The 13970-nt window shown below is 42.3% G+C and overlaps 1 protein-coding gene across 2 annotated transcripts; it reads right to left on the bottom strand.

Moving 5' to 3' along the window:
* Positions 1 to 2002: 2002 nt before the first annotated feature.
* mecp2 (methyl CpG binding protein 2) lies at positions 2003 to 12306 on the bottom strand. Of its 2 annotated transcripts, XM_037535686.1 has the most exons (4): positions 10703 to 11442; positions 10405 to 10495; positions 5378 to 5752; positions 2003 to 4447 (listed from the first exon to the last, which is right to left on the bottom strand). In XM_037535686.1, the coding sequence occupies exons 2-4, from the start codon at positions 10488 to 10490 to the stop codon at positions 3193 to 3195; spliced, it is 1716 nt and encodes a 571-aa protein (XP_037391583.1). In that variant the 5' UTR covers positions 10491 to 10495; positions 10703 to 11442; the 3' UTR covers positions 2003 to 3192. The 2 variants fall into 2 exon arrangements, with proteins under 2 accessions (XP_037391583.1, XP_017574952.1); XM_017719463.2 differs by lacking the exons at positions 10405 to 10495; positions 10703 to 11442 and adding an exon at positions 12202 to 12306.
* Positions 12307 to 13970: the final 1664 nt, after the last annotated feature.

Here is a 13970-nt window from a genome sequence, read left to right as displayed (position 1 = left end):
TGCATTTGTTAAAGGGGAGTTTCACATTTTTGTTTTTTTTAACTTTTACATAATTCAGTGCTTGAGATTTTAAGTCATTCAGAGTGGTTTGATGTGAAACGAACGAATCAGAAAAGAATCGTACTGACTCAGATTTCTTTACACTGGCCCAGGAGTCACAATGTCTACGCAAATATAGCCATTTTAATCCAAAACCACCTGAGTTCTGGGTTTTTATATGTAATGCTAATGATGGTAAAATCATAGTAAATCTATAAAAAATATGGGGACAATTTCACGGTTCATGGTGTGTGTATATGTAAATATTGATGATTTCGAAATATTGCTGACTGATCTGGAAGAAAACCTCGCATCTCCAAAATGGTAACTTTACAGGAGAAGGAAAAACCTACTTTACTTTTAATGCAAGTCAAACCAAAGTCACCCCCCCAAGTCATTTTGGTCTGTTTCTTTAAGTCCAAGCATCATGAGATTTACATACAATGTAAAGGGTAACCAGTATTTTCAAATTATGTCAAAAACTAAAAGATGTAAAAAATGGAGATACGAGGTCACAGCAGTGATATTCAACCTTTTCACATAGAAAATTCTACATTCTCCCCTAAATTTTAAAATGTTATACACTTTGAACATTTGGTTCAACTGTGAATAATTCTGACTCAGTATGTTTCTCTAAAGCAACGCTTTTCACACCAAATCGATCTGACTGACGTTGTTTACTTAATTTAATTCTGCAGAAATTCTGAAAACTCAGTTCCCCTTGAATGTAGCAGTATATCTTTAACCAACTGACAAACACGGTTTGGTTCAATATATCTTTCTTTCAACATTCATCCCAATTATCAAAATATCTTTGTTTACAGAGGACATCTAATTCTAATTAGCCTAAATTTGTATGCTAATAATTGTATCAGGTTGCTAGCAGCCATTTGCGAGGCTGCATACAAGAACAGGATTCAAAAACAAACAAACCAAAAAAAAAGGTAATTGTGTTAGTTCACAATAACAGTACTATGGCAATACTACATTAAATGTAAATGACAAAAGCAAATACTGGGATTATGAATCATTGAAGTTACTCACAAGGAAAGTGTCCCACAGCTGTTAGGCAGTAGCTCTGCGTGCGCATGGCTTGATAACCCTTGTAAGTGTCGGAAGGAAAAGGTAAATGTCTAAACGGTGCAGTAAACAGCCACGCCTTTTTCGCATTTAAAACCTGGAGCACTCCAACGTAGCCGTCCCATGCGGACTGTCGCAGCTGTCGTATGAGAAAAAGTCGAGTAAATATAGCAGGTCTATTGTGTCTTCTGTTCAGACCAACTTCTCTATTTAACTAGCCTATCACCACGGTTTAAAAATAAAAACAAAAACAAACAAATAAACAGCTACATTTCCAAACCATACACTCTGTTGGCTGTGATGTGATCGGTTTCAGTTGCAATTCTAACACACACGCATACAAGCATATATATATATATATATATACACACACACGTACACATACATACATATACATATATATATATATAAATATATATATATAAAATGTATATATGTCTGTGTGTATATATATATATATATATATATATATATATATATATATATATATATATATATATATATATATAAAAACACACACACACACACACACACACACACTCACACACACAGTGAGGAACAAAACCTCATATGTCCAAAATGGTAACTTTACAGGAGAAAAAAAACTTACTTAACTTTTAATGTAAGTCAATGGAACCAGACAACCCCCCACCCACAGTCAATCGGGTCCATTTCTTTATGACCTTTCATCATGAAATGTACACACAATGTAAAGAACAACAGCTATTTTCATATTATGGCAAAAACTGAAAAGCGACAAGAATGGAGATATGAGGTTTTGTTCTGACAGCATATATATATATATATATATATATATATATATATATATATATATATATATATATATATATATATATATATATATATATATGTATATGTATGTATGTGTATGTGTGTGTGTGTGTGTGTGTGTGTGTGTGTGTGTGTGGCAATATAGGAAATGTGTTGAGCTTCAGAATGTCATTTCAGTGATCCTTTTACATGAACTGCTCATCTCACGCACTACTTTGGACTGTGCTTTCATCGTTTCCTCACAAATAAATTTGTGCTTTATTCTCCCCATAGCAAATTATAATAGAGAGAACTCTTCCCACTATAGTTGGCCTTCTATCCGGCGGTACTGAAACGGGTGGTAAGGTTAATTACATTACTCAGCATTCGAGAAATTTCTTTCCACGTCTCAGTACTTAAAATACCAGCGGGACAGAAAAAAAGACATTTGGGTTAAGAACTCAACCAGCCATCCTTGAGCATGATTGATGTCTCAGAGATCTTCATGGGCCGAAACGCATTCATCTTCCCATCCTACGAACCCTACCAACAGGAAGCTCTTGTCCATCACTGTCTGACTAGCCTTTCTGCCTACAACATAGCTGAAAGTGCCACAGCATTCGTTGTCCATATTTGTGTAAACAGGTGAGGGAGTTGCAGTGTGGCCCTGTCCTCCTGCGCCCCCCGGCCCCCCGACTCCAAACTTGCCTCAAAACTCTTCGCGAAGTTGGCCAGACTGCCTTCATTTATTAGTCACCTCTAAAAAATGAAAGAAAGGAAGATTAAGATGACCTAATAAAACTTTTTTAGGGCTGAGTGAGGCAATTCATAATTTCTGGCAAGGAAAGATTAGGTTTAAAATTGTGTCCCCAAGAACTCTAACTTGTGCATCCATTGCTATTTCAGTGTCTTGCTATTTTCCTAGAAGCTCTGAAAAAGTTTTAACACATGGTTCCTAAGCTCTTTATATTAATACAAAGAACTGAAAAAGAAAAAAAAAAAAAAAAAAAACGGGCAAATTAAAGAAACGGTCTTAGAATTCTTCTGGAAGCAGTACGTCAGCGATAGTTTATCGCCCTGCTTCCAACTCGCAAAGAGAACTAGACACAACAGCTGCCTTTTGTAGAAGTACGTTTACATTTTTTTTTGTTTTGTTTTTTTCCCCCCATGGTTAGAAAAACAAAAAACATAACAAGAAAGAAATCAAAAATGACTCCTCCCCCTGTGAGTGCCTCTATTCCTGCGCGCAACACACAGCCGTCGCTGCTGATTGGTCAGTTTGTCTGTCTGTCAGTCAGTCAGTCAGCTCACACGTTCACTCACAGGTGTCCTGGACTCCACCGTTTCTTCCCGGCTTGGCCTGGGAACGGCGGAGGGAGGAACAATGTCTCTCAGCTCCTTCCCATCCCCCGTCACAGTGCCATGCTGCTGCTGCTGCTGCTGCTGGGCTCGCAGCTCTGCGGCCACCATCTTGCCAGCTGATGGAGTGTCTCTGGGCGCACGGCTGTCGGTTCTGGCTTCCTCCCTACAGGCTAGTTGTTCCTGCCTGGGCCTGGAGGTGCTCAAGTCCTGGGGCTCATTCTCTGCCTGGATGGGTGGAGGAACAGGTGCCGGGGGCCCCCCTTGAATGGAGTGGCCAAGGGAGAGCTGGTGGGCCTGTGGGGTGAAGGTGGAAGGCTCCATCACTGGCAGGTGGTGTTGGTGATGATGGTGATGGTGGTGAAGGTGTTTGAAGTGTTGCCCTCGCTGATCTCTCTTCTTGTGGATCTTCGGTCCACTGCCACCGCTCCCACTGCTTCCGTTTCCGGGATCCTGTGCCTCTTTGTGCTTCCGGGCCGAGTGCTTGTGAAGCTTTTGTCCCGTTTCTGACTCTGTTCCAGCAGGAGGTGCCGTTTGCGCCGCGGGTCGCTTCGCTACGCTTGTGCCACTGCTTGGCGCAGTCGCCTCAGTCACGGTACCGGCGGACCCCTCTGCCTCCTCCATGGTCTCCCGCGTCTTGCGCTTCTTGATGGGAAGCGCCTTTTCTTGCACAGGCTTGGGCGCCGACTCCTTCTGCGCTTTCTTCTTGGCTTCCGCCGTTACCATGGCAGCGGCCGCATAGGCCACGCTGGAACCCGCCCCAGCCATGGCCTGAGTGGCAGCGGCAGGCTTCCGGCCTCGCTTCTTGGGGGTGCTTTGTGGCTCCTTTTCTGCTTTCCTCTTGCGCCCCGGACGCAGTTTGGCTATGGGAACTTGCCCCGAAGGGGTCCCTGCTTCAGTTTTGGGTGCCACGAAGGGCATCTTTACGAGGAGTTTTCCTGGACTCTTCTCTACCACACGCTTCACTGCCACACCTTCTGTGGCTTGCCGTACCTTGCCGCTTCCCTTCGGGCGGCCCCTCCCCCGTCCAGACGGCTTGACCACTTTGGGCTTCTTCGGTGGTCTTTTCTCCCTGCGGGAGGGGCTACCCCGCCCCGTGACCGTAAAGTCAAAGTCATTTGGGTCTGTGGTGGTGTCTCCCACCTTTTGGAAGTACGCCATGAGCTCCACTTTGGAACGGAAGGCTTTCCCTTCTGGGCTAGAAAAACAAATAACAGAAGTTTTACTATACATTTAAGAGGAGACGATGTACAGACATAGTAGAAAATCCCAAACAATGCAGAGCAGGAATAGTCTCTGTGAAAGGTCTGTGCATCATACATGCTGTAAATCTCGCTAGACTTAAGCACCGTCTTTAACGGTGCTGACAGCGAAAGCAGGAACGAACAAATGGTGCGAGAAGTGGGACGCACCGGTCCACACTGACCCACAAACACTTTATCCATCGTGTCAAATTAGGCAGTAGAACAACACACTTCACAGCACTGAATTATTCAACTTTGCAGTGCGTCTTGTAAATCTTTCCCCACATAGCTCTACATGAAAACATAAATCTACCATATATCGACCAGCGCAGGTCTAATTATAATTCCTGACTGTTGTGGATTCAGAGATACACGCACTATTGATGCTAGTTACTCAGGTTGTTTGCCTTAGCTCTCCAGAGTCCACACTGTCACAGTTTGGCCCATGTGACAACACTGCTCTTTGCGGCTGACTGATTCAGCTCCAGCAGTATATTTTCTGTCAAAAAATGTCTGGGAATGCCAGGACTGTCAAAGGCATATGCTGGAATTACTGATCTGTGTTAGCCACTTGAAATGAAACAAAACCATCCATGAATTTAGTGAACAGTTTTTATGTATTTGCTGTGCTAAACATTTCAGGAAAAAAAAAAAAAAAAACCATGCCATATAAAATGTGCCATAACTTTTGCACAGGCCACGTTTAGTTTAGTGCCCATTTTAAATTCAGCAAATAAACAGTAATTGTTCTTTGAAACATGCAGAAGTGTGTTCTTTGTAGAGATGTGTAATTATATTCACTTAGAAAATTAGAAAATGCATTTTGATCACATGCCCAAACCTTTGCAATTCACTGAAAAGAGCACCACCCTACAACTACTTACTTGATCAGGTAGACGTCAAATTTGCCAGCAGACCTCCCCGACTTGCGCTGTTTCAGTTTTCGTGTCCAGCCCTGGGGCAGCGAGGGGTCATCATACAGCGGACCCCGGTCCCGAATGATAGAACGCCGCTGCTTAGCTGAGGAAGAAGCTTCTGCAGTGCCAAGAGCGGCTTCAGCGACAGGTGCCGAGGGTTCGGACTGTCCTGCCTCTGCTCGCTGTCCGTCATCGGCCTGCGCCGGGGCCGGGGCAGTGATGGCGGGAGGTGCGGAAACGGTGGCCTCCACTCTCTCCACATCCTGTTGCTCCTTTTTGCTCTTCTTCTGCTTCTGCGCCTTTTCTTTAGAGCCCTCCTGGTCCTCCCCCTTTCCCTCACCTCTACAGGCAGCACAAAGAGAAACACTCAGAGTTACAAAGCAAAGACAACACTGGCCAAATCAGTTCATCTCTCTGGGGATTTTAAAGAACCTTCTCAGTTCACCAATGCAGTGATTTTTTTTTGTTTTTGCTGTGGATTGGTGGAGCTCCAGCTTTCATTTTCATATGTTCAAATGAACACGTGTTCACTTTCAATTCACACAAAGCCACATTTAACACTGCCTGTGTAGGCAAGGAAGTCAGACGTGCCATCAAAGCGTAACACAGAAAAGAACCTACTCAACCACAGGCCGCCCCCAGAAAACGATATGAGATGTGCGACTCCTGTATTAACTGAGAAACACTGATATTGCATTTGCTTACTGGCCATAGACGTGCAGGGAAATCACCAGCAGCATTCCTCTACTGCACCCTCGAGCGTGAAGATTCCCCGGCCAGTCTACTGTACCATTAATAGTGAAAGGGGTGGGATCTCCCTTGAGGCTTCCGTAGGCCCCCGAATAGGCCTAAAGCCATCGTGTTTTATGTATACACCTTTTATTTTGCTCTCGGAAATAAGTAGCAACAAAGCCTCGAAGGTAGCTAAATCTGCCCTCTGCGTATAGATACTGGCCTGAAAATGAGAGACAGAGTCAGCACCATGCCTTTTCAAAAGAGGTTTACAGTTCTGCTCACTGTGATCTTAGGCATCCCATTCCTGGACTGCTGATCTAGGACCATCCCACTTGTTGTCCTTATATATATAATCTTAATTATCCTTAAAATATAATCTTAGGTCAGCATTCGGCAAAGAAGTTATACATGTGACTTGGCCTAAATGTCATAATCACAAACTTCCCCATGGCTACAGCACAAATATATAAACAGACAATCTAGCGAATTAATTCAACCTCTACACCTCTAATGAAATTAATGAATTAATTACAAAGTATTCAAATCTTTGATATTATTATTAAGGATTATATCATCTATTTAAACCCAAGGCATTGTTTGAGATAGTAATAATTATATACAAAAATCATAATTTGTAGGGTAATTTCTATTGAGAGGTGGCTGCCCCAAATCCTAACCCCTAAATCTACACCTGTGTAAATGATATTTTTACATTTTTACATGTTGTTTTTTAAAAGAGACGTAAAAGATTTTTAAATTTGTTGTAAAGGGAAGTTGAAAGATTTTGATTTATTGCGAGTTTAGTTTTTTTTTTATTACAAGAAAAAATAACAATAAATGCTTAACGTCACTTCTGAAACCCAGAGTGTTTGTCCATGGGAGGGGCCTTATTTAGCCACGCCCCTGCATTTTAGAGCAGGAAGTGAGACTGCATCCCCGTCCCTTATTTTCACATGGTGAGCATTTAGATCCCATTGTTTTGAAATCAATGTGTCCCAAAGTCTGAAAATCGATGTGGAACATTAGGAATTGTCAATACCGAAACACAGATTTTCTGCAATTATGTAAACATTATCATTTTAAGTGCGTACAACTGTTCAAAGCTGTGTTTGCTAGCCATGTACTGGAGTTCTGCTCAAAATGAGCTAAAAATATCACTACCAAACAGTCACCACTGAAACATTTGGTAAAGTTTTGCCACGACTGTTTTGGTAGTGATTACACTGAAAATGCAGTCCTTTGTTTTAGTAAAATTAACATACTGTAGGTGTGGGGCCACTCAGACCAAAAACATTTAGTCTGAAATCCAAGGCAGTTAAAAGTCTGAAACTCTGACTTTTAACCAGTTTAGTTTAGTGATCCATATAAGAGAGAGAAATAATTACTGGCCTCTCTTTATATGTAAACACCTAACGCCTGGATTGGATTTGTCAGAAATAGTGTTTAAACAGGTTATTGTTGAAGTTTTTCACACTTCAGCAATTAAGTATCCAGTACACAACATCTCTAGTCAAACATCACAGTGTGACCAGAGGCTATTTACTGAGAGCTCCACATAAAAGGCTAATTTGTCTGTGTAGAAAAAAAGCTTGCAGGAAGACCAGCTGAGCTACTAATACGCTGCAATTTTTATCAAGTCATTCAATAAAAACAGAACTGTAGTTTATTCCCCATGAATTTCAAAACACCGGTTTTACTGCTGACAGAGCACAAACCTTAGTAGTGATTTTGTACCACATGCCCTGATACTATGCAGATAATGAATACACATCTGTGCCTACATTTCCAATATTTTCCCTCTGTAAATATTCAGAATGTGGCAAAATGACTCTAAAAACAGGCCGACGAGGTCTGAAAATGGTTGAACGAGGTTCTCGGACGGCACAAAGGCTAATTGAATATTAATGATTAATTATTGGAGAACTCCACAATGATGATTTTGAAGAGGATAATGGTCACAGCAGCGGAAATCCTTCCACAGTTGCTCCCTAGAGGCCAGCTTTCAAAGAGTGATATTTGATGCAAGTGTGAGGATATGGGGGCCTATTTAGGCTCGGAAAACTATTTAAACTAATGTCGTAAAATCTTTACCTTAAAAGGGAGTTTCACCAATTGTTCAAAAAGGTCTGTATAATTCCAGGGTTAAGATATAAACCGTGTCATTCGGAGTGGTTTGATGTGAGATGCACCATTTAAGAGAACTTACTGAGTCAGTTTTGTTCACCGTGGTGGTGATCGGAGCCAGACGTCTAGAGTGTTTCATTCTCTAAAAGAAAATTATTACATAAATACGCTGCCTGATGTCTGAGACGTGTTTAAATCCATGGCTCAGAGGTACACGCACGGCGCTCTACGGGTAAACAGACAGCCCACTGTTTTAGCACTATGAACATTACATATAAATGATCAGAACACACTTTTAGGTCCACTGGCCATTTTGGGTGATACATAAAACAAGTGTGGACTTCGTGACCTCGGTTCACCACCACTGTAAAGAAACAGACTGTAAGCTTCTCTACGTTTCACATCAAACCAGTCTAAATGACTTCGCGTACACCCCGACACTAGAACCACGCAGGGATTTTGAAAAATCGGTGGAATTCTCCTTTAAGTCTTTAAGAATGCTGCTCAGTCACACCACATTTAGTCTTAGGAAACACGCCCAACCAGCTGCAAAGCACAAAAGACTGAGATCCAGCGATATTTTATCATTCACAAATTAATTTGTTCGTGAAAACATTTTTGGGCGTCCAGGGATTTCCACAGACAACAACAACAAAGCAAAAAAAACCCAGCTGTGATTAAAAAAAGCCGCTGCAAATCATAACTGATGTTTCAAGCCGCGGTGCATCAAATATGCCAAGCAGGTCCTCAAATCCTGCCACATCAAACATGAAAATCAGCCTCTCCCAAGGACTTTACTTGTAAAGAGAATAGAAATTTCCAAACAAGTAATTTTCATAGAATTAGTAGGTGTGCAGCGTTATATGATGATGAGAACTGAAAGCGTGACAGTCTGCTGTAGTCGGGTGAACCAGGAAAACACCTTGCTGTTCCTTAACGGGGCAGCCTGTCACAACCCTGAAAGCTTTTAAAACAAGAAAATCTTTAATTGTGGCCACATGGAACTAATAAATTACGAATATTAAAACGATACTGATAACAGGGTGCTGTGATCCTGCTTTGAGTGGCCTGTAATGAAGTTACTGTCTTGTTTGTGTCATTATTGTGCAACAGAGACGTCATGGTTCACTACACGGAGAGGGGCAGTTCTTGTAGTAAGCCATCGCCGTCTGCCATCGCAGAAGCGAACTGAAAGCAGACAAACGCATTTGCAGTCATCCTGCTTTGTAAAGAACAGTCAGCAGCTAGAAATGCAGATCTGTAAAAGCTCTAAAGGAAAACGTCCTAATTTCCACAGACTCCCGACCGGCAGAAGTGATAGCATCTCAACGCTCGGCTTTACTCGAGTGGGCTAAATAAATATCGTCACGTCTTGTGTGACTAAGCACGTTAAGAGCTAAAAAAACACATATGCACTTCCTATGGCTGTAGCAAGCATTGTGGTCAGCCATGTAACTAAAAAACAACTATGCAAACTAAAGGGGCTGTGGAAAGTAACTTGACGTGCCTGTAAAACAATGTTATGCTTTGTAAACAACTGATCAAGACCGCAAGCAGTCAGGATTTGAATGGTGCAATGTGTGGAACCGTTTAAAATATTTAAAACAATTATTTTTACCCTAAGCTTGCATGATTTTCACAAATCGACATTCAAAAGACCTGTTTAAAAAAAAAAGCACAAGTCACCATGTACAACCAAACAGCATACAACTTATTAAAGCACACGTATCCTAAACTGTACCAAAAACTTTTCACCATGTTTCTATTCTTTCTTTATGAATTAAACAGGCTGTTTTCTGTTACTGTGCCTGTAAGACTGATATATGTAAATGTATGGGTGGGTAACGTAATGATATCCTTTATGGTGATAAACTGTCACAGTACATCATTTACATCAACAAACTTTGGGAACAATTAACTGTATTTTTTTTTATAGCAAAGAGAGCACAATTATGCTTTTTACTTGATTTACTGCAGTGCATAACATGTAACGTTAAATAAAATAATCGTATTTTATATATATATATATATACACACACATATATATACACACACACACACATATCTATATATGGCACTGCTGCTTTTGTTGCGTCTGTTCCAACTCAGAAAACCTCATAATGCATATCACGTACCGTGAAACTATCTGGAAGTATTGTGTCATATCGCCCACCCTTACGTAAATTACTTTTCTGATGACCTGCGCTGTGTCAGTCCTCATTCGAACTGTAGTGTGGGATGAAACGCTCGTTATAATCGTGGATATACACGTAGAAATGCATTAGTTTCTCTGATGTCACAAAACCAGTAAATTCAAAACAGGCCTAGTTTCCATATATGGATGTGGGGACGTGAGTGACTTTAACCACACACTCCACAACTTTGTTTACACTCCACATCCAAGGTATTTACTTAAAAAAGTGACAAACGTACTTTTCCTCGACACAGGCTCGTGAAAGCAACATTATGAGATGTAGGCGCGGAGTGAAACTGAGCACATCGCAGGGTCTTTCATGCCTGCGAGACGACAGTCAAGCACCACAAAATGACACGTTCGCCTAATGAATATCCTGTCCCATATTAGAAACCTGCCACCACTTTCCTGTGTCATCACACACAGTAAGGGATGCAGCAACACTGTCAACCTGAAACGGACACTCCACGTCTTTACTGTACACCTGCGCTTCTTCTGCCATTCTGACGAGCCCAGGAAGGAAATCTTTATGCAAACCATGCAAGGACATGTGCTGAAGAAGGCACTGCGATGAGTACACGGTGGAAGGGTGGATTCTTGGTCAGGAGACAAATATGATGCCACCCAAGAAGTACGCATGCTCTCCAATACCCTCCAGTTTGCTCCACACATTCAGCCACATGTTGTGGCCCACTTGCTTTAGCCACCAACCTGCAATCCAGCCCAACTGTATTATTCCAGAAAAAACACACACATGGGAGTGCCCAGCTCATCCTCCCAAGACAGGAAAAGCCTCTTAAGTGTCAGCTGCATCCACCTCAGTAGTAACAGTAGTAGTAGTAGTGGGAGATACAATTGCATGATGCATGGTAGCTGAGCAGCAAGCTGAGCAGCAATGACCATGAAATAAGAAACAGCCAACTAACTTGCATGCATGTGCAAACTTGGATGTGAAAGCCACGAAAAGAAAAAAACAAAACAAAAAGAAGCACAGCCAGGCCCAACATGTGAGACCAGGCACAAAGCTCGAAGTTTGAAGGGCTTTTCTGACGACTAACAGTGGCTACAGCAAAGGCGTAAAGAATAAGGAATAAAGCTGGAGCAGCATTTCTGGAGCAAAATCCCATCTCAGCCTGCAGCTGTGCAGCTGTGCAGCGTCAAAACTAGCAGGCTGGCTAGCTAACTTCCTTCCAACTACATGGTGATTGGACAAGCACTAAAACTGCACAGAAGGAAAAGAGGCCACTGTTTGGAAATACGGAAAAAAGAAGGGAAAGGGGGACGGCGAGCCCGGCGAGGCACTAAAGTGACACAGAGGCACGGTCGAGGACAGCAGCTAGCCAAGACTAGTCTCGCAAAGAGTTGTGAGTGAGGTCGGAAAACGACCCAAACACACCTCCTCCTGCTACTTAGCGGACTAGCGAGCAGCTAACAGGCGCACGAAAAGTATTCGCCCTGATCATCCATGATCTGGGAAAAGCAGAGGGGGAATACAAGTGACGTATCCTCCTCCTCAACGCCTTTCTGGCTAGCTGGCTAACGGGCTAGCGCGGCTGGCTAACGTTACTATTATTTTATTTATTTATTTCACAGCCCACAACAGCGGTAGCTACAATGAATACTGCGCAACAGCAGCGGCGAATCTGTTTTTTTTTTTTTTTTTTTTTTTTTTTGCGGCGCCCGACATTTGAATCAGCGGCGGTTTAACGGCGTTCAACAACAGCAATTTTGCACTTACAGTCTCTCCTCTCCGCTCTCCGCGGCGGCCATTTTTTTATATTTTATTATTTAAATAAATAAATTTCCAAAAAAATCACGCAACATCTTTGTGGGCGCCCCTCGCCCTCTCCCTCTCCCCACTCCCTCTTCTACACCATCGCCTCTGCGCCACATCTCGCGAGACGTGAGCGGCGGCCAAACAGCGCTCTGCGTGCGCTCTCGCGAGAGCTCGCGGAAAGGCAATCATCGGAGAGGAATGTCTAGGCCGAGCGAGGGGGACACTGCAATGCACATCAGAATAGCAGTCCAGCGCGCTGTTCGTGGCCCTTTTAGCTCTGTTTTCCTCGCTGTGGCCCAAAAAGGCTCTCAAAAATGTAAGACTGCTGCCCCCACCCCCCGTGTAGGCCTGCTTAAAAAAGATGGCTTTTCAAAGTTTCTTTAGTAGAGGCAATGGGTCCCTTTAGAACCATGAGCTCTATATAGGAGTGAGATGGTTCTTCAGATTGATGGACAATATGTTGTATATGGTTCTACATAGCGCCAAAAAGGGTTTGGCATCAGAACGATAGAAGAATCTTTATTGGTGCTGCATAGAACCATATACAACACATTCTCTACTGTAATGTAAAGAACCATTTAAGCGTGAAACTTTTTTATATAGAGCTTCTGGGATTAAATAGAGCCATTGGAACCCTTCAGAAACCACCTTTTTTCAGTGTGTACCTATGCAGGATTATGCATGGTGTAACCTGCCTAAAACCCTTCAGCAGATGAGCAGTGGCTAATGTGATGTTGCTGTATTCAACTATTTATTTCCAGTTACAACAGAGCTTCACATCAGCGCTGACTACAGACACGCAAGAAACATGCAGCGATCTGCTGTGGGCTAATAGTGGTGAGCCGAAGGCCTCAAATACTGAAAGGTTCTGCTTGATTCCAACTGTTATTGTTAACAGAAAACAGCCCAAATCACAGTCATTCAATTTTTGGCATGATTGTTTTTGTATTTCCCACGACCGGCACTAGTTGTAATTTCTTTCTATTTCTCATAAGCCTCGGATAGACTTCTTTTTCAGTTCTGTAATGAATTTTTTTTATCTACTTTTACGCAAATGTTCTCAAATTCAGCTCATGCGCTTTATGCCTAGCTTGGCTCACATGCTTGCCTCTAAAACCCTGCCTGAAATGGGTTAGCAAAAATCAATTTATGGCATGCAAGAACATAAAAGAATTTCCCATGGTGATTCACTGATGGCACACTCTGATTTAGTCCCAGGCTAGGCCTAATCCATGTCTGGGAAGCCAGCCCATAAAGTTTAATCTAATCTGCCTTCTTAGAAGAATCACACTACATCGATCAGTGTAAACTGGGAGAGCGAGCATCATCCACAATGCTTGCTGGCTCTCTTTGAAATCTCTTTTTGGCTGTATGCTGACCGCTATGTTTACAGCAGATGCTTGCATGTCCATCTGCATCCCACAAGAATATAAGGCACTCCCACCAAAAGAAAGAAGACTCGTCCACTGTGCGACACACCCACTACAAATCACGGGTCCTCAAGAATGTCAATGCAGCCTACTTTTCTTGTAAATGATGCTTCCAACTACTCATTTTTTCATTGATCAGAGCCTCAAAGTGCTCATTCGCTTGGTCTAATTCCTGTAAAACAGAATAGCATTACCTTTATATACATTTTTATCGCTGTGTAATTTCAATGAATACACTGACCAAACGGCATTGATGCTAAGTGATTAAGAAAACAAATGATTTTATACAGTCTTAGAGCA

The sequence above is a fragment of the Pygocentrus nattereri genome, chromosome 28, assembly GCF_015220715.1.
Source record: "Pygocentrus nattereri isolate fPygNat1 chromosome 28, fPygNat1.pri, whole genome shotgun sequence".
Taxonomy (NCBI): Eukaryota; Metazoa; Chordata; class Actinopteri; order Characiformes; family Serrasalmidae; genus Pygocentrus; species Pygocentrus nattereri.
Note: the sequence above shows the minus strand (reverse complement) of the source record. Positions and strands in the feature narration are given on the sequence as shown.

Coding starts and splice junctions, on each gene's coding strand:
- mecp2 (XM_037535686.1), bottom strand. CDS start 10,490: ATGAGGACTGACACAGCGCAGGTCATCAGAAAAGTAATTTACGTAAGG. Junction 5,753..10,404: donor TACTTCCAGATAGTTTCACG/GTACGTGATATG, acceptor TGCTGCCTGTAG/AGGTGAGGGAAAGGGGGAGG. Junction 4,448..5,377: donor TTTGACGTCTACCTGATCAA/GTAAGTAGTTGT, acceptor TTGTTTTTCTAG/CCCAGAAGGGAAAGCCTTCC.